At 65.1% G+C, this 19,699-nt stretch overlaps 3 protein-coding genes across 3 annotated transcripts; 2 read left to right on the top strand and 1 right to left on the bottom strand.

Moving 5' to 3' along the window:
* Positions 1 to 279: 279 nt before the first annotated feature.
* On the top strand, positions 280 to 3,280 carry EMIHUDRAFT_470725 (hypothetical protein; the record flags this gene model as incomplete). The annotated part of the gene is made up of 7 exons (XM_005765758.1): positions 280 to 1,211; positions 1,281 to 1,809; positions 1,946 to 2,117; positions 2,200 to 2,353; positions 2,415 to 2,594; positions 2,669 to 2,742; positions 2,808 to 3,280. The coding sequence occupies 7 exons, from the start codon at positions 283 to 285 to the stop codon at positions 2,861 to 2,863; spliced, it is 2,094 nt and encodes a 697-aa protein (XP_005765815.1). The 3' UTR covers positions 2,864 to 3,280.
* A 363-nt stretch (positions 3,281 to 3,643) lies between these two features.
* Positions 3,644 to 4,324, top strand: EMIHUDRAFT_43569 (hypothetical protein; the record flags this gene model as incomplete). The annotated part of the gene is made up of 1 exon (XM_005765759.1): positions 3,644 to 4,324. A coding segment is annotated over one exon (681 nt), but the record flags the coding sequence as incomplete, so codon positions are not given.
* A 3,611-nt stretch (positions 4,325 to 7,935) lies between these two features.
* Positions 7,936 to 9,832, bottom strand: EMIHUDRAFT_445849 (hypothetical protein). Its single transcript, XM_005765760.1, has 3 exons — positions 8,782 to 9,832; positions 8,491 to 8,629; positions 7,936 to 8,406 (listed from the first exon to the last, which is right to left on the bottom strand). The coding sequence occupies exons 1-3, from the start codon at positions 9,766 to 9,768 to the stop codon at positions 8,300 to 8,302; spliced, it is 1,233 nt and encodes a 410-aa protein (XP_005765817.1). The 5' UTR covers positions 9,769 to 9,832; the 3' UTR covers positions 7,936 to 8,299.
* Positions 9,833 to 19,699: the final 9,867 nt, after the last annotated feature.

The raw sequence follows: 19,699 nt of genomic DNA on the forward strand, positions 1-19,699 counted from the left end.
AACCGACTAGCACCCGCCCCGAGTCCGAGAGATTTTTAGCAATACCAAACAACTCTAACTTTGTTGTCGAGTCCGTGAACCGCGAACCGTGAACGAACCGTGAACCGGCGAACTGGTTCATGAACCGGTTCACAGCCTTGTTATTGACAAGAAAATACGTCCTATGGCGCTATGCGCTGGTCTGTGAGAGGTTGAGGTGCGAGCCCTGGAGGCCCTGGGGATGGGGTGAGTGCCGCGCACCTTTACCCCGGCGTGTCCTGATCCCCTGGTCGCTTCAGTGCGATGCTGACTGCCAAGCTGCTCCCCCTTCTCGCCCTCGCCGGTCGGGCCGCAGCATGCACCACTGTCGCTGTCGGCAAGGCCGCCACTGTCGACGGCAGCGTCATGTGTTCGCACACGAATGACGGCGAGGGCATGAGTGATCCTCGCATGATCCGCATCCCGGCGAGCGAGTGGCCGACCGGGACGATGCGCAAAGTGTTCTTCAACCCAGAGGACTACCCGCGCTATGTCGGCACCGACCGTGCGACCACTGCCGTCCCCGAATACTTGCCGCAGAATCAGATTGGCGGATACATGGCACCATTCGAGCCGATGCCGGGCTGCGAGATCCCGCAGGTCCCGCACACGTACCAGTACTACGAGGACGCGTACGGTGCGCACAACGAGAAGCAGCTGGGTATCGCCGAGTCCACCTGCTCAGGCATCTTTGGAGCAGCACCGCGTGGCCAGAACGTCACCGCAGACGGCAAGATCGTCGTCGGCAAGGCTTGCTGGTCGATCGACTCGCTCTCGCAGATTGCAATGGAACGACACTCGCGTGCGCGCGACGCCATCAGGGACATTGGCCGCCTCGCCGAGCAGACGGGCTTCTATGGCGCCGGCCTCTTCGAGGGCGGCGCAGAGTCGCTGCTCATCACTGACGTGGACGAGGCCTGGATCTTCCACATCCTCCCCTCGGAGCCCGCCGACGGGGAGGAGTACTCGTCCGCCATCTGGGCGGCGCAGCGGATCCCAGACGACTCCTACGCCGCTGTCACCAACGCCTTCATCATCCGCGACATCGACCGTGACTCGGACCCGGACACCGGCGACTTTCTCTTCTCCGAGTCCGTCTTCACGACTGCGCGCCGTCACCGATGGTGGAGCGAGGAGTCGGGCGAGCCCCTCGACTTCACGGCCACCTTCTCCGACGGCGAGTATGCAAACAAGTGCGGCCCGACCGCAAGTACTTTTTGCCATGAAGAGCGCCTCTGATACACCTCTTTCCGCGAGCACAGGTACTACTCTGGCCGCCGGCTTTGGGGCGTCTTCAACTACTTCTCGCCGTCGCTCAACGTGCCCGCCGAGTACCTCGAGTACCGCTACTCCAAGCCGTACCCGGTCACCGCGAAGCCCGACGCGCTAATCTCTGTCGCCGACATTGCCGCCGTCAACCGCCTCTACTACATCGGCACGAACTACTCGCAGGCCGGCTCCGGCTACAGCGCAGATATGCCCGACGAAGGGGGCGCACCCCCGTCCCTCAGGGCCGGAGTCGAGCTCGGCTACCCGGGCGGTCCGTGGGGCTCCCCGGACCACGTCGCCGGCAACAACAACACCGCGATGCCCTCGGGCGCCAACCAGTACGGCATCGCCGGCAACTGGGAGCGCACGATCGGCCTCTACCGCACCTCCGAGTCGTACATCAGCCAGAGCCGCAAGAATCTGCCCGACGAGTGCGGCGGCGTCCTCTGGTACGGTCCCTACTCGGCAACCTACACCGTCTACACGCCCTTCGCCGCCGGCATGAAAGAGCTGCCGCCGCAGGTAAGACCTGCACAGACTTTGCCGAGATGCGCCGAGATGCGCCGAGATGCGCCGAGATGAGCCAAGATGGGAGCCGAGACTGCCGGTCGAGCTGCCTGCCGACTTGGGATGCTGGCCTCCGCGTCGCCTCAAACAGGTGACGAACGGCACGCACATGCAGCTCGACAAGGACACCATGTTTTGGGCGAACCGCTACGTGGGCAACTACGTGCAGCTGAAGTGGTGGGCGATGATTGAGGACGTCCGCGCCTTCCAGAACGAGCAGATGCAGCACCACCTTGCCCTCCAAGCCCGCGTGGACACGGCGTGTCAGGCGGCGCACGCAGGCAGCTCGCTCTTCTCGTCCGTGCTGGAGCGAACCGGCGATGATAGCCAGCAATGAGCGATTAGGCGGCCGCCGGCCGCTCTTCTCGTCCATGCCGTCCGACGACCCGCTTCACGCGTACTACACCAATGCTGAGCGCGTCACGCGCGAGACGTGGAACTTGGCAGACCACCTCATGTTCAAGTACGCGGACGGCCAGCTTCACCCGACGGACACCAGGTTTGGCACGATGGCGACGACCGCATTCGACGCCCGCCCTCATCGCACCATCTGTCAGCAGGTTTGGCACGTTGACGCCGCCGCGCGCGTACGGCTCCTTCGGCGACACCGTGCCCGGGTCTGTGTCGGTGATTGACAAGCCCGGCTACGACGGCGCGTGGCTCGAGACCGTCGGCTTCCCCGAGGGCCCTCCGCCTCCTCCGAACTGCACCGAGCTAGCGCAGCGTTACAACCGGCCCATGTGCACACACTGCCGCCGGTCGGCCGTCCACCCGCCGTCGAGTCACGCTCACCGCCATCCCGTCACGCCTGTAGCTGCGGCCACGTGGCACCGCCAAACGGACCCTTTCGAGAATGGTTGCAGCTGAAGGAATTTGCGGTCGTCACCGGCGCCGTGAGCGTCGAACACACGCAGTGAGTGTGAATCGTGTCTCACGCGTGTGTCTGCGAACAGGCCTCGCGTGCGCCTATAAGGGCGACGCGGCCGCCGCGACCAACAACTGCCACTGATTGGGCCTGCGCTGCTAGGCAGACAAAAGGCGGGGCCGCCGCCACGCCCGGCGCGAGAGCGGGGTGAGACGTATAGGAGCGAGCTTGAGGGTAGGGTGTGCGATGCCGGCGCTGCTGCGGTTCTCCGCGAGAGAGCAACGTGGCGCAGGCACGTTCGCGCTGGCTAGAGTTTGGCGGAGCGCCGCGGCCGCGAACCCGCGCTCCCGGCTGTAGATGTGTATGATGAGCTGACCTCTGTGCGCTGTGTGTACTCTCTGGAGAGAGCGAGTCGTGTGCCGAGAGGGGGACAAGAGCACTTGGGGACAAGCGCACTTCGGGAGCACAAAACCCCCCCCCCTGACTCCCCCCGCGGGTCGTGGTTTGTTGGTTCATAAGACCCGACGGGGACGCCACCACCCTCGCCTTGGATCTACAACGGACTCATCACTATGAAAAAAGAAATTTGCGTGTCCACAAAGTCCTGTCTGTGCAGAGTGGGACGGCCGCGAGGTGGCATGAAGGTTGCAGCGAGAAGCGGCGAGAGACTGCGAAAAGAGATACGAAGAGGCAGACTCCCCAGGGTGGGCGACGGCTAGCGCACCACACTCCTCTCCTTAAAATCCCTGTGTGGTGGCGGCGTGCCGTTCTCCCATCACCCTCCCTTGCCGTGTGTGTTTTCTTTCTTTCTTTCTTTGCAGGGTCGGCCCGTCGGCCGTATCCGCTATTGCCGCCCCACGCGCGATGCGCCTGCTGCGGGCGGCTCTACTGGCCAATTTTGCGGTAGCGAAGGGGCAGCAGCCGCTGAAACTGCGCGCCGGTGGCGCGAGCTTCCCCGCCGCCATGTACAGAGACATCACCTTTGCCTACAGCTTCCTCCACCCCACGACCGGCGGCGTTGACATTTCCTACCACTCTGTCGGATCCTCGGCAGGCAAGCGGTGGATCGTGGACGGAAGCCGGAGATGTGACGGCGCGCGGCCGTGCGTCACGCTCGACTGGGCCGCCTCCGACTCCCTCCTCACCGAAAGCGACTACGCCGCATACCCGGACCTGCGAATGTTCCCGACAATGGCAGGCGCAGTCGTGCCGATCTTCAACCTGCCGGGATTCAGAGAGGGGGAGGACCTACTGCTGACGCCCGCGCTGGTGAGCAAGGTCTTCCGCGGCGCGGTTACCCACTGGGACGACCCGGAGATTGTCTCCATCAACCCTCACCTCGCGCTCCCCTCGGCGCGGATCGTGCTCTGCGTGCGTGCGGACGGCAGTGGCACGACGGAGATATTCAAGAAGGCCCTCTCCGCCTTCGAGCCAGAATTTGCAGAGCGGGTGGGTGCGAGCAGCAACGCTAAATGGGGACCCACCAACGTGACGCGGCGCCGGCTCAACAGCGGTGTCGCCTCCTTTGTGGCTCACACACCATTTGCGCTCGGCTACTCAGTGCTTGCTGAGGCGCGCAACGCGGGCCTTCCATTCGCCACGCTCCTCAAGGGCGTGAGCCGAGTGCGGGCGTCGGCGACCTCAGTCTCATACGCGCTGGCCGAGCTTGGCCTCGAGGTCGGCAAGGGCAAGGCGCTCACCGCAGACGTGCACAATGCGCTCGGTACGCACTTCGAGACTCCTCTCCCAAGATCCGAGATGCAGTCCACTAGGGCCGCGCCGGAAGAGGCGTGGTCAGCACTGACCAGCACAACGAGGGGCGTATTGGGTTACCACACCGTCTCGCTGCAGGTCTGATGGCGTGGCCAATCTGCGGCTACACTCACCTCGTCATGCGGACTGACCCGCCGCCGGACGAGGTCGCGGGCTCGTCGCTGGAGACGCGCCGCGCGACGGTCGACTTTTGGCGCTGGTTTTACGCCGACGAACACGGCGTCGTCGCAAAGATCGCCGAAACGAACGGTTTGCGTCCCTCCCACCGATGGTTGCGTCACAGGCGCGGGACTCTTCCGAGAGACCTCCACCCTCTGCTCACCGCCACACAAGCACAGGGCCCTCTCCCCATCCTCCCACGTAGCCCAAGGACATAAGCGTCGTGACGAGGTGCGCCCCATCCTCCCACGTAGCCCAACAACATAAGCGTCGAAACGAACGGCAGCGTCCGCGACTTGTCTGTAGGTTCTTCCGCTCGTCGAGTCTCAAATCCGGTGGCAGGGCGTCCCGGTGGCGCTGCCGGAGCCCAAGCCTTCGCTCGAAGTGGTCGGGCCGGTGTGGCTCTCGAGCGCCATTGAGCAACTCGGCATCATCTACGAGCAGGACCAGAGCTCCAACGCGGACACGAGCTACACTGCTGTCCAGGGTGTCAAGCAAGAGCTCACCTCGCGCTGCAACTTGGGGGAGCTCCACGCATGCGGCGGCGGCAACTTCAGCTCGGAGGCGCAGCCGCCCTCCGCCGTCGGCGCAGTGGTGTTGACGGCTGACCCGTGGGTCAAGCTTCACCGGGAGATCGAGGCGGAGGGGCGGGTGAACCAAACCGCCCTCCCGCTCGCAGCCATTGGCATCGGAGTAGCGTACCAATGCAGAGCCAACCGCACTTGCGAGCCGCTCGTGCTGGACACATCGGCGATTGGCTGGCTGTGCTCGGGCAAGATCAGTCGCTGGGACGACGACTACCTCATCTCCCTCAACCCATGGCTCGCCGGCGTCGGCGCCATCCCGATCGCGCTTCAGGCTGAGCCCGCCACCTCGGACACCATGGCCGCGTTGCGCGAGCAGTTGATCGCTCTCGGCCAGCTTAGCGAGCCGATTGACCTGTTTTGCCCAGCCGCGCACGTGCAGCCGTCGGCCGCACGGGTGAGTTCCGCCGTCCTGCACGACGAGTACTCCGTTGGCCTCCTCCCTGTCGCCAACAGCGCCACCGTGTTGCACGGTTGGGCCAGCGTCGCGACAACATGCTCGACTTCCATGCTGCACCCATCCCCTCTCAGCGCGGGCGCAGCGGTGAGCTGCCGTGCACGCGCCACGCCTCCGGCAATCTCGCACCTGCGCGGCTGCACGCGGCGGCAGACCACCCACGAGGAGCGCCCCCCCGGCACGTGCTACCCGCTCACCGTCTATGCGCTTCTGATGGTATGCCCCGCCCGCCCCCTGTTCTCGCTTAATTCCGTCCGAATTTGGGCCTGTTCCCCCACTTGACTTCCCTCCCCTCTCACATGCGCCCACCCTTCGGCCCTGCGAGGTGCCCACCTCGTTCCACGGCGCCGAATGCGCGGCGCTCGAGGCGGAGAGCGTGCCCAAGCAGCTCGCGCGCTACCTAGCGTGGCTGTACGGGATTCAGGGCGACATCACCGACAGGATGGGAGAGGCGCCGCTGCTGCGTGCGCTCACCCGCGAGTCGATGGCATTCATGAGCAGCGAGAGCGAGCAGGAGGATGTGCGTCGTTCATTCCTCTCCCTCAACTCCCTCCTCCCCCCTCTCGAACCGTCGTTCCTAGCCCATTCCTCTCCCTCTCACCCCCTCCTTCGCCCTCACGAACCGCCGTCCCACTGCCCGACGCCTCTGGGCCCACTACTCGAACGGCACCCCCGAATGTGACGCGCCGGTGGCCTGCGCTCGCAGGTGCATTGGCTCCACGATCTTACTCGCGAGCGGCTATACGAGCTCACCTGCGACGGCCGCTCGTTGCTCCGGCCCGACGACACGAGCCACGAGGCCACCCGCTCGATCCTCCTCATCACGTTCAGCTCCGTGCTCGGCGCGCTGGCCATCTGCCTCTCCTTCAGCCTGGGGCTCTGCATGCGCCATCGTCGCCAGATGAGCCGCCGCGCCGCCAGTCTGCGTGTGTCTCGCGACCGAGCGCACATGGACCTGAGCTTGGTCACGCACCAAATCAAGGCCATCAAGGAGGGGCTGCGTGTCGTTTCGATCGACGCGGTGCCGAGCGATGAGGCGCCCTCCATCTCCTTCCCGCCGGGTCCCCCGTCCGGCTCGTCCGGCTGGACGCCGGCGGACCGCAGACACGGCCTTGGGGATATGGTGGCGGGACCGCGCCGCTCGTGCAAGACTCGCTTCGACAGACTCCGCGTCGAGGCCGTCGCGCTCCCGGATATCCCTCTCGAGCTGCTGCAGATAGTGGCCAAGGCGGTGCACGAAGATGACGCCTTCGCGTTTGGCTGCGTCTGCACCCGATTCCGCAAGGTCATGTGCCAGCGCGGCTCTCAGCACGCCCGCTTCCCCTACGGCGTACGAACGCACCCCACGGCCGCGTGGGTGTCGGCGGCGCGGCTGGCGTGGGCGCGTCATACAGGATACGTCTGGCAGCCCTTTGACGTTGCCTGTTGTGCTGGGCGTGGGCATCTCCAGGTGTCGCCGCATCCCCTAGCCCGCCCCCTCCCCACTCCAGCACCACCGCAACAACTCCTTACTGCCGTTGTCCAGCCGATCGCCATTGCCGCCGCCATCGCAGGTGCTGCAGTGGGCACGGGAGCAGGGCTGCCCGTGGGACGCGCGCACTTGTAGTGCGGCGGCGGCGGAAGGCAGACTCGGGGTGCTCAAATGGGCCCGGCAGCAGGGCTGCCCATGGGACCAGCGCACCTGTAGCGCAGCAGCTAGGGGCGGGCACCTCTCGGTGCTAGAGTGGGCGCGGCAGCAGGGTTGCCCTTGGAATGCGCTCGTGTGCATGATGGCTGCAGGGGGCGGACACCTCTCAGTGCTCAAGTGGGCGCGCGACCAGGGCTGCTCGTGGACAGAGCTAACCTGCACCGCAGCCGCAGCCGGCGGACACCTGCAGACGCTAAGGTGGCTGCGGGAGAATGGGTGCCCATGGGACCGGCGTGTACCCGTTCTCGACCACACGCCGGAGGTGGCCTCGATTCTGTGACCTCTTGCGACGGTGTATCAGACTGCGCCCTCGACCCCGGCACCTCCGACTGCGGACTGGCGCCGCGCCCCTGCGCCGCAGCCGAAGTGGGCGCCCTGGGGGGCGCACACCACTAGCCCTGCCTGCAGCGCTGGGATGATAGTTGATACACCGCGCCCCGACCGCTACTGCAACCGCCGTGTCCCATGCCGCATGCGCCATGGGCAGCACGTGCCGTGTGCCCCCAGGGGCGCGGTGTGGAGTGCGTGGCAACCCAAGGGGAATTTGAAAAAGAGGTTTTCGAAAGCAATATTCGTCTACTCTAGATTTTGCCCCTCACCAACGCCTCATCGGCGTGGCGCAGGGGCCCTCTCTCGCACATATTCTCTGACATCGAGACCACTCTCAGGACGTCTCTCCACTCGCCAGACGCGCAAACATGAGAGCGGATGTCAGCAGAGCTGGCGTGACTCCCACTCTCTGACTGCAGAACGCAGCACAGCCGACGCGAAGGGGAGGGGTAGGGAAGTGGGGGCGGGACGACAGTTGTTCTCCTCTCAGAGGAGGCTCGAAGTACACAAAATTGGCCGGCGGCCAGCGGCCAGCTCGGCTCTCCCCACCCGCTCGCTCGTGGGCGCCTCGTTCCCAATCGAGGCATCCGCTAGCTCATCCCGCACGCCGCGACGGGGTAGGCGGCTTGTGGCGCGACGATGTCGTGCAGGCGCTGGCGCAGCTGGCGGAAGAGCGCGTGGTAGGCAAAGGTGTCGCCTTGACGGACGGGAGGGGGGGAGGAGGGCTCAGACAACCTCGCTCAGACCGCCTCGCCTCCGCGGGGGCAAAGGCATGGCGCACCACTCAGCCTCGTGATGTGGAGCGAGTAGACGCCCGCCTCTTGCTCGGGCAGCACGTGCACGAGCGCGCGCACGCCCACGTCCGCCGTGCCCGGTCGCTGCTGGAAGAGCTCCAGGCGCACCAACTCGTGTCCGCTCGCCTGCGGCGGTGGAAGGGCGACCGGATCCGAAGCAGAGCGGGGGGGAGGGAGGGGGGAGGGGAGGGAGGGGGGAGGGAGGGGAGGGGAGGGGGGAGGGAGAGGGGACACCGCGCGGTGCGGGCTGGGGGGGAGGAAGTCGTGGGGGGCCGCGCCTGGATCTCCGTCGTGTGGCACTGCCAATCGAGCTGGGCGCACTCGTCCTGCAGCCGGTCGCGCAAGTACTCGGGCTCGAGCGCCAGGCGCGGGAACGCGAGCCGCTTCACCAGCGGCAGCGGAACGCACGGGATCACCTCCCCCTCGCCGTCCACATCAGAGTCTGCGCCGGCAGATGAGGACGTGGACCCATTGACGGAAGAGGCCGACGACGCCCCCTCGGAACGCGCGGCTCCGGCGTCGGACGCGACGCTGTCATCGGCACCCGAGTCGAGCTCCTCTATCCGCCCGACGCAGATCGAGGGCGGCATCGGCCGCGCCAGAGCGCCCGCCGACCCGAGCTTTGCGAGGGAGATGCGGCACGAGAGCGACGGGTCCGACTTGCAGAACTGGACGGGGCTGACCGAGACGAGGCGGTTGAGGCGGTAGGAGTAGTCCTGGAGTCGCGCCGCGTATAGCACCAGCTCGCGCTTGTGAAACACCGGGTGCACCGTCAGGCAGTTCCAGAAGGGCTCCCGGTTGTACCCGCGGTAGTTCAGCAACCGCACGCGGCACGGCTGCCGCAGGCTGAGCGCGTTGCCGAGCGCCTGGATGGTGCCCTTGCAGGTGCCCTCGCCCTGCGTCAGCCGCGGGTTCTGCCCGCACGCCTGGCGCGTCGTGTACCCGCACATGGCCTGCCAGGCCTGCGTCACGTGCACGATTGGCGTGTTTGCGACCAGCGGGTTGGTGATCACCACCGAGTCTGTCTCGGTGTCGAGCAGCGGCAGCATGCGGCGGATGACGGCCTTCTGGACCGGCGTCAGCTGGCCAAAGGCTTCGGTCGACTCGTGCGCGCGCTCGTCCGGGTCAACCACCATCGTGGCGTCTGTTCTCTGCGCCTTTGCGCCGCGGCAGGCGGCCTGGCCTGCAGGGTGGCCTGGGCGCTTGCGCGCGTCGTCGCCGCCGCCGCCGCCGAGGGCGAGCGTGGGCGCGAGCGACGGGTCCATGCCAGCAGCAGAGAGGTGTTGTGAGGAGCGCTGTGGCCGCCTGGATGCGCACCCTAACGCGGCGACCCTGAAGCGGATCGAGTTCCGTGAAACTGCCTCCCCTATCAACAAAAAATATTATGAACCCACCTAACACACAAACAACACAAAAAAACAAAGGAACGGCAGGCGGCGGCGGCGCAGGACGAGGCAGAAGAGAATGACGCGAGAGTAGGAAGTGACAAGGGAGAGAACGACGAGAGTGGGACGGCGAAGAAGAAGGAGGTGGAGGAAAAAATGTCCTCGGCGCTCAACTTTGCTAGGCGATCTTTCCGAATCGTGTCGGTCCTTCGAACACGCCGTACGCCACCCTAGGGTTCGGCACGTACTTTCCATCCTCCGCCATTTTGTCTTGATGGTCCTTTCCTCCGTCCGTCGCCGCAAAGTGTGTGAACTGGTGTGAGACGTGCAGCGCGAGGCATGCCTGCGCTACTTTCACGTTCAGGGCTCGTCCCTTCCCCGACCGCAGCGGCTCGCTGTCTTTTCCCATCTTAATTCGCTTTCCGTTGCCGTCCGTCAGCTCTCCCCCCGTCTCAAACTCGTCGTATCTGAGCAAGAAGCGCGTTAGGGGGTCCTCCTGTAGCTCCCCTACTCTGATCGCGCTCGCCCCGTATCCGTGTCCCACAAACAGCTCGTAGTCTTCTTTCTGCCAGTTTATGTGTCTCTGGGGCGCCCCCTCTGGGAACAACGTCTCATCCGCCCCGAGGCTCCCCTCCTGTCGCTCCCTCTCCTGTCTCTCCATCATCTTTCTCACCGCGTCCATCGTGATCTTATTTTGCTCGGGTATCTCCTCCTCCCATGTCACGTTCGTATCGAGGCCCGGGGTCCCCTCTAGCTTTATCACTCGGGTTGTCCCCTTCCTCTCTCGACCCCAGGTGCATGCCGCTGTCTTGCGCCGGTTTCTTCCCTCCGAGGAGAGCGTCCTGGCCTTCCCCTCCACTCGGATGTCCGTCCTGGTTCGCCCTTCTTCGAACGTGTGTTCTGTCATGTTGGGTCCGCTATCCCAACGGAATCGGACCCTGTGAAGAAGGGGAGATACGGACAGCGTTTGGGGCGGGAATGTGGGGAGGAAAGCTGCCGAACATGTGGGAGCCGATAGACGCGGAGATGTACGCGATACTCGCATACTTACGCAAAATGGCGAGCGCGAGCGATGCGCAATCGCGGCGGTGCTTAGTGCTATGCGACTGCAAGCAGCTAGCAGCAGATCTGCACCAGCGCTGGGATGCGCACCCTAACGCGGCGATCGATTTCCGTGAAACTGCCTCTGCTGGCACGCAAAAAAGAAATTGCGTGGCGCTCTCCGCGCGGCGATGCGCCCTCCCCCCTCGCTTTTGCAAAATCCTGCAAAGGTGGAAACAAGCTGGGTTTTCTAAAATCTCTTTCTGTCAAAGGTGGGGACGTGTCTGTCCTCGACCCAGCCCCAGCTTGGGATGTCCGTTTTATTTATTTATTCGTGCGCTGGGTGGTAATCGTCATCTGTCTGCTCTGCTGTGCTTCTCGCTCGTGCGTCCTTGGGAAGTTGTGCTGACCTCCTTTTATCGTCGTCCTCCTGCTCTCCTAGGAATCCTAGAGGAGAGAGAGATTTTTAGCAATACCAAACAACTCTAAACACTCACACGTCATGACGAACGAGGGCCGCGACGGCGGCTCAAGCGGGAGGGAGCGGAGACGGTGGGCAGCGAGCGAAGTGGGTGAGACTGATGATGCTCCTTCGACTTAGGGAGCGGTTCAGCTGCTGGGCGGGCTTCAGGCTGGTGCTCACGCGAAAAGGAATCGACGCGATGTACAAAGCATACAAGAAGAGGAGAAAGAAGAGGACGGACATCGGTGATGACGAAACAGAAGCTAGCGCAGACGAGGGCAGGGCAGACCCGGGGACGGCGGAGTCGGAGCAGACGGCATCGGCCGCCGAGGAAACGTTGGGAAGAGGCACGAGGAGGGCGGCGACCTCGACCGACTACGGAGGACCCGTCACCAGACAACGCAGGGCAGACGACGGGGAGGCGGAGCAGACGCGCAGGGCGAGACGAGGGAGGGAGCAGGATGTTGCTGAGATCAGCAGGAGGATGTACGACGAGATTAGGAGCAGCAGGGACCCGAGGGACCATGTGGAAGACGGCTAGTGCTAGTCCCCCATCGGGAGGACGACCCCGGCTAGTCGCCGACCACACCCACAAAGAACCCTGCACAAAGACCGCAGGGCGGGGACCTGTTCCTTTTTACCCATCTCCTAGTAGAGGTGTCCGTGTTATTTATTTATTTCACACGTCATTTGGGGCCTGGAGCCCTGTTCACGCGCGCGCGAGACGTGCAGACAGGGTTGCCAGGTGAGAGCGAATGGCGCGGTTCACGCCTCGCACAACAGAGAGAGAGATGCGCTCTGCATGGTGGGACATAAAAGAGAGCGAGTACTTGGGCGAGTAGGCGTGTGCGGTCAACGCTGCCGCGCGCGACTTTGCGCGCGAGGCGGCGCAGCTTGAGAACGGCGGTGGGCGAGAAGCCGCCGCCGAACGTCTCGTGGAGCAGCAGGTTGAAGTTGTTGCGCTTGACAAAGATCGCGTCGTGGTAGAAACCGCGATGCGCGCGCCTTGACGTAGCCGTGGCCGGTCTTGTGGTCGAAGGGTTGGCCGGGCTGCCCGCGCGCCTTGCAGCCCATGTTTAGGCGGCGGGCCTTCTCTTCGGTGTTGCCGAAGGCGTAGGAGTGGCCAACGGAGGCGGGCGTGCCGCCGCTCGAGGCGTTGCCAACGCCCGCCGAGGAGGTCTTGAGGAGGGGCGTCCAGAGCTTGACTTCATTCACCTCATCGCATCCTCCCGGGCCAGCGTGGGGTTCCGCGAGGTCGACCTTGTACCCCTCGTTGTACTGCCGGGTGAGCTCTGGTTTCTCCTTGTCACCGTGCACGACCGGCGCGTTGGCCGTGCCACGTGGCTGTGTGTGTTTTGGCCTTTATACGTTTTTCTCGCCCAGTACCTCCTGTATCGGGGTTATGCTAGGGGTTATGGGGGGTTTACGAGGTGTGAACGTGAACAGAGTAGCCAGATCGCTGTCGATCGTTACGGCACGCATGGGGGGCCTCCCGGACGTATGATCCCAGCCCAATAAGCGCCACGGAGCAGATTTGGATTTTTGACAGAATTAAATGCACTGCCCCCGCACGGTACTAACGATCGTAGTTTTGGGGGCGGCGCCCCTCACGGCACCACACTGACGCAGGACAGCCCGAGATTAGCCTAGCAGTGACTGGGAATCGCCTGCCGGTCGGCTTGGCATGAGCCAAGCACTTGGGTGGCCGTCAACCGAGTCCGAGCGGCGCCTGAGGTGGGTGCCACGGCGTCCGCACGAAGGCGTGGCGGGGTGAGGAGCCAGGGGTGGTGAACACCTCCCCGACGGGCGCGCGGCGCGCCGGATGGTCCGCCGAGGCCGCCGCCGCCCCGGCGGCGGCGATGGGGGCGGCGGCGCCGACCCGGCCGGCGTTTGTCGGCTCCACCTACAGAATAGCAGTCTCTGTGGGTCGACGATACTAACTCGGTAGTAACGCTGAGCGGTGCTGTGCGACGCCGCGTCGTGCGCGAGGCGACCTCCTGAGGCTACCTGAGCTGGCAATGGATGCCACCAGGACGCACGGCTAGCAGGAGCCAGTCGGGCATGCCCTGCTGTGGAGCAGAGCCTGCTGGCGCACCGGCGATACTAACTCAGCGCGCCGCGAGAGGCGAATCTGGGCGACTTTGGAGGCGCAGTTCTCGAGGTTGCCGTCGACGATTGATGTCGGGTAACTTGTCACTGCCGTCCGGGAAGCTCTTCTCTCAGCAGGCCGAGCGCCGTGGCATCGCGCGGCTCGCAGCGCTGTCGCGGCGCCGAGAACCCCCAAAAGCGCTCGCGAGACCTCGATACTAACAAAGACTACGATACTGGAGGTACTATCTATATTCTTTTTCCGTATTCTTTCCGTATTCTTGTCCCAAACAGGGTCTATATTCTCGATTGTGCCAAGAATACAGCTCCAAATCGGGCCTATATTCTCAAATATTCTTTATATTCCCGCTGAAAATCGCTGAAAATCGCTTCGAAAAAGAATATAGAATCGGAAGAATAACGTATAAAGGCCAATGTGTGTTTGGGTTTCTATGTTTGCGATTTGGATTTTTGATTTTCTACAATAGCCGCCATTCAGCAGGAGGTGTCAATGCCAGGCGCGGGAGGTTTATCCGGGATGCCGGATGCCAGGCGCGGGAGGTTTATCCGGGATGCCGGATTTTTTACTTGTGCGCCCCCCCCCTCCCCAAGGGCCGTCCACCGCGATGGTGCGACGCGATTCCGGCAGCAGCGCCGGCAGCTCGAGCTCGCCGAGGGACGTCGACGGCACGGTAGCGTGCGTCCCGTCTTTCGAGGCCCTCTGCGAGGCTGTGAAGCGTGAGGCGAGCGAGTACGGCCAGGGTCAAGGGCCTTTCGCAATCGCTTGCGAGGGTCGACAGTTGGTCTTTGGCGGCAGCATCGAGGAAAAGCGAGGAACTGCCGACGACGACGGCTCGAGCGAAGGTCACATGACGTCCCTCACCAGCTCACCACCGCACGGTAGCCCGACGACGCCAGCTCGACTGCAGTGCGAGCCCATCCGCTTGGGGGTGGCAACGAGGGACTCCCGGTCGAGGGCAGGGGAGCCCGATACGGCAGCAGCGAGTCCGTGTGCGTTGCCGTTGAGTGCCGCAGCCGGCAACGACGTATGCATCTCCACACCGCTTCAGCAGTTGAGAGGTCATGTCGCCAAGTTCCTGCGAGAGGCTGCCGATCCCGCGACCCTGCGCGAGCAGAGTGCCGCTATGAGCGACGCCTCCTCCGCAGATAGCCTGGACGAGCAGCTGGAGGCGGCGCTCAACGATCCCGGACTCTGCGGGCAGCTGTTTCGTGTTCGAGGGCCTGCCGCCGGTGGGAAGTCACACGCCTCGGCTCGCCGGCGTCCCGCGGCGCAGCCGCGCGGCGAGAGCCAGAGGAGAGCGAGGTCGTCGGCGGCCGTGGCGGCCGCAGCAGCCTCGGCGCCGGCGGCACCCGCTCCCGCGGAGCCAGAAGCTAGCTGTAGCGGCTCGGGCGGCTCGGGCTCTCAGCAGGAGCTCCGGGCGCAAGCAGAGCTCGCGCAGACGCGAAAGGAGCTGGCCGACGCCAGGGAGGAGCTGCGCCGGCTGCGCGCTCAGGCGAGCACACATTCAAGAGCGCGCACGCAGCGGGTGCTGGCGCCGTCTCAGCCACCAGCGCCGCCTCGGCCGCCGGCGCCGCCGCGTGCGGGGCGCTCGGCAGCGTCAAGCGGCGAGCGGATGCGGGTCGACATCCCGCCGGGCATGAAGCCAGGGCAGAACCTGCGGGTCATGACGCCGGCAGGCATGGTGTCTGCAATCATCCCGAAGGGGTCGGAAGCATTTGGCTACTTCGTGATGGAGATCCCTCCTCACACGATTCCCAATCGGACCAATGCGTCATGAAGTGAATGTTTCGCTTAGCACACTCCAGGCGCTGTTTTGGGGGGCTGTGGCCGAGGCGCCTTCATTTTGGTGTAGAGAATGAACAACGCCAATCCAAATAGAATTTACAACATATAGAAACCCGCGATCGATCGAGAGGGTCATGTTTTGTCGGGTTTTTTTACGATGAAAAAAGGAAGTTTACATTGGAATAGTCAGCGCAGAGATTAGGAGCACGAGCAGGGACCGGCCGAGGGACCACATGTGGAAGACGGCTAGTGCTAGTCCCCCATCGGGAGGACGACCCCGGCTAGTCGCCGACCACACCCACAAAGAACCCTGCACAAAGATCGCACGGGCGGGGGCCTGTTCCTTTTTACCCATCTCACAGTAGAGGAAGAGGTGTCCGTTTTTATTTATGTATGTAAATAAGGAGACGAGTCAACTTTGATGGGGGCAGCCAAATTTGGTCGACCGCAAATCGTGGAGTTGCGAGTCACGCTCGGGCAGACAGCATCGATGCCGTCGCCGGACGCGGCGGCGAGGCACACGGGCGCCGGCGTGGCGCGTCGGCAGGCCCACCACGAGCGGATGCGCGACGAGCGCGCTCGGGAGGCGGCCGCGGGCAACGCGGAGCTTCCGCCGGAGGACGACGCGGTCGAGATGGCGAGCGCCGCCCAGCTGCTGGACAGCGTGGCGGAGGCGGGCCCGAACTACACCCTGCTGCGCAGCAAGGAGAAAAATTCAGCGCAGCTGTTAGTTTTTCGCGCCAACACCTCCACACCGCCAGACCGTAAGAACCCTGTGCACAAAGATCTCGCACGGGCGGGGACCTGTTCCTTTTTACCCATATCCTAGTAGAGGTATCCGTTTTATATCTTTATTTAGCAGGGGGCAGTGACATGTCCCACAGCGCGGCCGCACGCGATCCCCCGAGCCCGCGCGCGCCGCGCCTGCCCGCGGGGGACTTCTAGCCTGCAGCTCGCCGTCCAGTCCCCTCGCGTGGCGCCTCCGTGATCCCGACCATGCCCGGTAGCAAGGCCCAGCCCTGACCGGCGCTTGGGCACGGGGCCTCCCGAGGCCCTCCCCCCGCCGCTCCGCGCCGGGCCGAGCGTTTTTGCAGCGTTTTTGATCTCTGGGTGAGTGGGCGCCCGCCCGCCGCCTCTGAGGGGTTCGGCCCCCCTAGACTGAAAACAAAAACAAAATGGAGAAACAGTAAAAAACAGCCTGCGAGCGCTGCGCTGCGCGCCGCCTACCTCGTGCGGGTGTGAGTGTGAGTGTTGAGTGACCCCAAACGGCAGGATCCAAAAACTCACGTAACCGCAGACCATTACAGAGGCGGATGGGCACGCACCCGCGCAGCGCCGCAAAAGGAGCTGGCGACGGCAATGTTCCTGATGAAGGAGCTCAACCGGTTCGAGGGGACGAGACGACATCGAGGATGTCATGTTACGCGATGGCGTCATCCATTTCGTCAAGCCACCTTCATCGTGACCGTCGCCACCCTCGCCGCCGTCTCGCCTACGTCGCCGCCGTCGCCATCATGGGCCTCGCTGCCGAGACGGTGCTGTTGCATCTGACTCAACTCTCCCAGCCCACCCATGTGGCTCCTATGCCGACGTGTCCCGTGCTCCCCCGTCCGCTGATGTCTCTGCTGCCGTCCGGCGGAGCTCTGCAGCGGGGCCCTCCTCGCCGCCTTCGCTTGCCGCTGTGCATCGCTGTCGGCTCGTCATTTCTGTCTACGGTCACATGGGGGCTGCCATCGCTGTTCTCTCTCTCTCTCTCCCAGGGTCAGCTCCAACCTGCCGTGTCGGGACGTCGCTCCCTCGGCTGCCCCCCCCGTTTTCCGCTCTGAACTGCATCGATGCACCATGCTGCGATTCTCGCCCCTTGAGCCCTTGTCCCAGGAGCCAGGTGCGTGTGTCTAATCGTAGTGGGGGCCCTGGCCCCCCCTCTGTTTTCTGTTTTCTGTCTTTCAAAACGCCCGCCCGCCCGCTACCCCGAGGCGGCTCGGACCCCCACTCACCCCGCAGAGCGGACCAAAAACGCGGCTCAGCAGCCCCGCGGCCCCCGTCTCTCTGAACACACCCCCTGCGGTTCAGGTCATGCAAAATAAATCTGAGAAATATTCGCGGGCGTATCGTCGATGTCCCAAAGTCAGCGTTGCGGAGTTGCGAGAAGCGATGGGCGCCCCTCTAAACGCCCATAGCGCCACCGCCTCGCTCGCCCGAGCCGCTCCGACTGGAGGGCGCTGCGCTCGCCCGGCATCGAGCCGGTGCACCACCCGCCCCCAGACGCGGGTCCGGACCCCCCTCGTCGCCAGCGGCAGCCGCTGGCTCGACGAGCAGCACCCTCTCGGCCGCCTCCTTGGCCCGGCCGCCGCTGTCGCGGCTGTCGGGCTCCGCGACAGCCGTCAACCACCGACCAGCGGTGGCTGGGCCGCTATGGATGTGGAAAGTGCAAAAATGCATACGCGCTTTTGCGACCCCGCAGCATGGTTTGATAAAAGCCACCGTTCTCGAGTCGGCGAACTCACCATTTTATTTTCGAGTTTAGGTCTCGTGACGGCTATCTCGACCCTGCGCGCGCGATCTGAAGCTACGAGGCCTGGGTCGGGGCTATGAGTGGGCTACATGCCGCTTGCCGCGGCTCCTAGGTCGACGAAACGCTCGCGCTTCACCCTCCCCCCCTCTGACGATAGGTCGTCTGCGTCGTGCGCTCACCGGCAAGAATCTAACGGCGGGCGATGGCGGCGCGCGGCGACGCTTCTGACTCAATGGAAGGTCGCCCACACACCCACCCTCACCACAACGCCGTAGGCGGGTCGAGGCTGCCCTCCACCCGCTCGCGTTTGCCTCCCCTACCCGACCGGGTCGGCTCCCTCTAGATGGCGCCCGAGACACCTTCCCGGCTGCGTTTCTGCCCGCGACAGCGGCGCCTGAGCGCGTGGGCTGCAAGGCCCCTCGGGGAGGCCCGCGGGGCGGCGGGAGAGAGCTCTCCCGCGGTCGTGGCGCACCATTTCACCCGTAGACGCCTCTTTATAGTCGCCTTTTAGCACCTCCTCTCTACACGCCGCCGAGTAGACCCCGCCGCACCGCATCACCGCCCCCTTCCCTGCCCCGTCGCCCTCCTGAGCTCCCCCCCCTTCGCTCCAGTCACGCACAGGACGGCTGGGCCATCGGCCCGCGTGACAGGCGCCCGGGACGGCCGGGGAGCGGCTCCGTCATTTGAGCCCTCTCGGGCCACCCTCGGGCGCGTCCGCCGGCCGGCAGAGCACCGCTCAGGCGACTCAGACGGCCCGCCCGACCACCGCTTTCGATCGTGCCGCCCCCACGGCATCAGTGGCCGGCTGGGGGGGGCAGACGGCGTCCGCGCACCCCTCGTGGGGGTGACCACCGCTCTCCTCTCACCTCTCCCCCCCCGCCCGTGGCACCCCACGCACGCGTCCCTCTCAGGGGCGCAAGGCGGCACGTTCAACGCTTGCCTCGGCCCACCTCGCCTTCACGCCCGCCGCCGCGACCAAGGAGGTGGCCTCGGCGGCCCAGACGAAGCCCGTGCGGCTCGTTTGGGAGCCGCGCGCCGTCCCTCTCTCGCCCGCGCTGCTCGCCACGCCGAAGCCCACGTCCCTCCGGCCGCAGGCGCCGCCGGGGAGTGACCAGCGCCCCTCCCGAGCACCTTCTCGGCGGGCAGCGCCTCCGTAGCGGCGCTGGCGGCCCCTGCGAGCCGGCCGGCGCCACGAGTGAGTATTCGAAGGCGCGCGCGTCCCCTCTCTCCCCGGCCCGCCGCGTCTCTCTGACCACCCCTCCCCCTCCCGGGTCAGGCGTGCATCGGGCGTACAAAATGGCCGCGGGGCGCACCTCCAGCGACGCTGTCTCTTTGGCCCGAGCGGTGGGTAACTCCCTGGCCGGGCTCAGGCCCTCTCGGGCTGCTGCGAGCTGCGCGATGCGCGTCCCCTCCGCCGCACGGCCGTGCCCCTGCCCCTCACACTCCGACTCCGCCGCAGGACCGGTCTGGCGACCCGGAACGACCGCCTAGAGCAGCAGCATCGACCATCCCGACCCCGTGGGGGCCGGGGCGGGCCAGCCAGACGTGAGAGCACCCCTCCCCCCCTCTCGCGGCGCGTCCCCTCCTTCCTCCCCGCACCCCGCCACCCGGCTCGCAGCCCCGTCGCCGTCGTGAGTCAGCCCTCGGTCAGGTACTGCCAAAGGCGGCCGAAGCAACACCATCGCTACCAGCGCCACCGTGCCGGTGCTGGTGAGCTCTGCGGCCCGTGTAGCGGCCCCTTAGCCCGTCGCCCGGGCACATGGCGCCCTCACACCGCTCCTCGCCCCCGTCTCGCAGGCCAAAATCGTCGACATCGCGTCGGCACTCTCTACGGCGCGCCTGGGCTCGCAGAGGGCGGCCTGGGCGGTGCAGGGTTCTGTTAGCAGTATACCCTTGG

Source organism: Emiliania huxleyi, assembly GCF_000372725.1.
Source record: "Emiliania huxleyi CCMP1516 unplaced genomic scaffold EMIHUscaffold_534, whole genome shotgun sequence".
Taxonomy (NCBI): domain Eukaryota; phylum Haptophyta; order Isochrysidales; family Noelaerhabdaceae; genus Emiliania; species Emiliania huxleyi.

What these genes read in the sequence shown, in the direction of transcription:
- EMIHUDRAFT_445849 (XM_005765760.1), bottom strand. Translation starts at nt 9,768, where the DNA reads ATGGACCCGTCGCTCGCGCCCACGCTCGCCCTCGGCGGCGGCGGCGGC. An exon ending in GCCACACGACGGAGATCCAG is followed by an intron (nt 8,630 to 8,781) that starts GCGCGGCCCCCC and finishes CCACCGCCGCAG; the next exon opens with GCGAGCGGACACGAGTTGGT. An exon ending in CCACATCACGAGGCTGAGTG is followed by an intron (nt 8,407 to 8,490) that starts GTGCGCCATGCC and finishes CCGTCCGTCAAG; the next exon opens with GCGACACCTTTGCCTACCAC.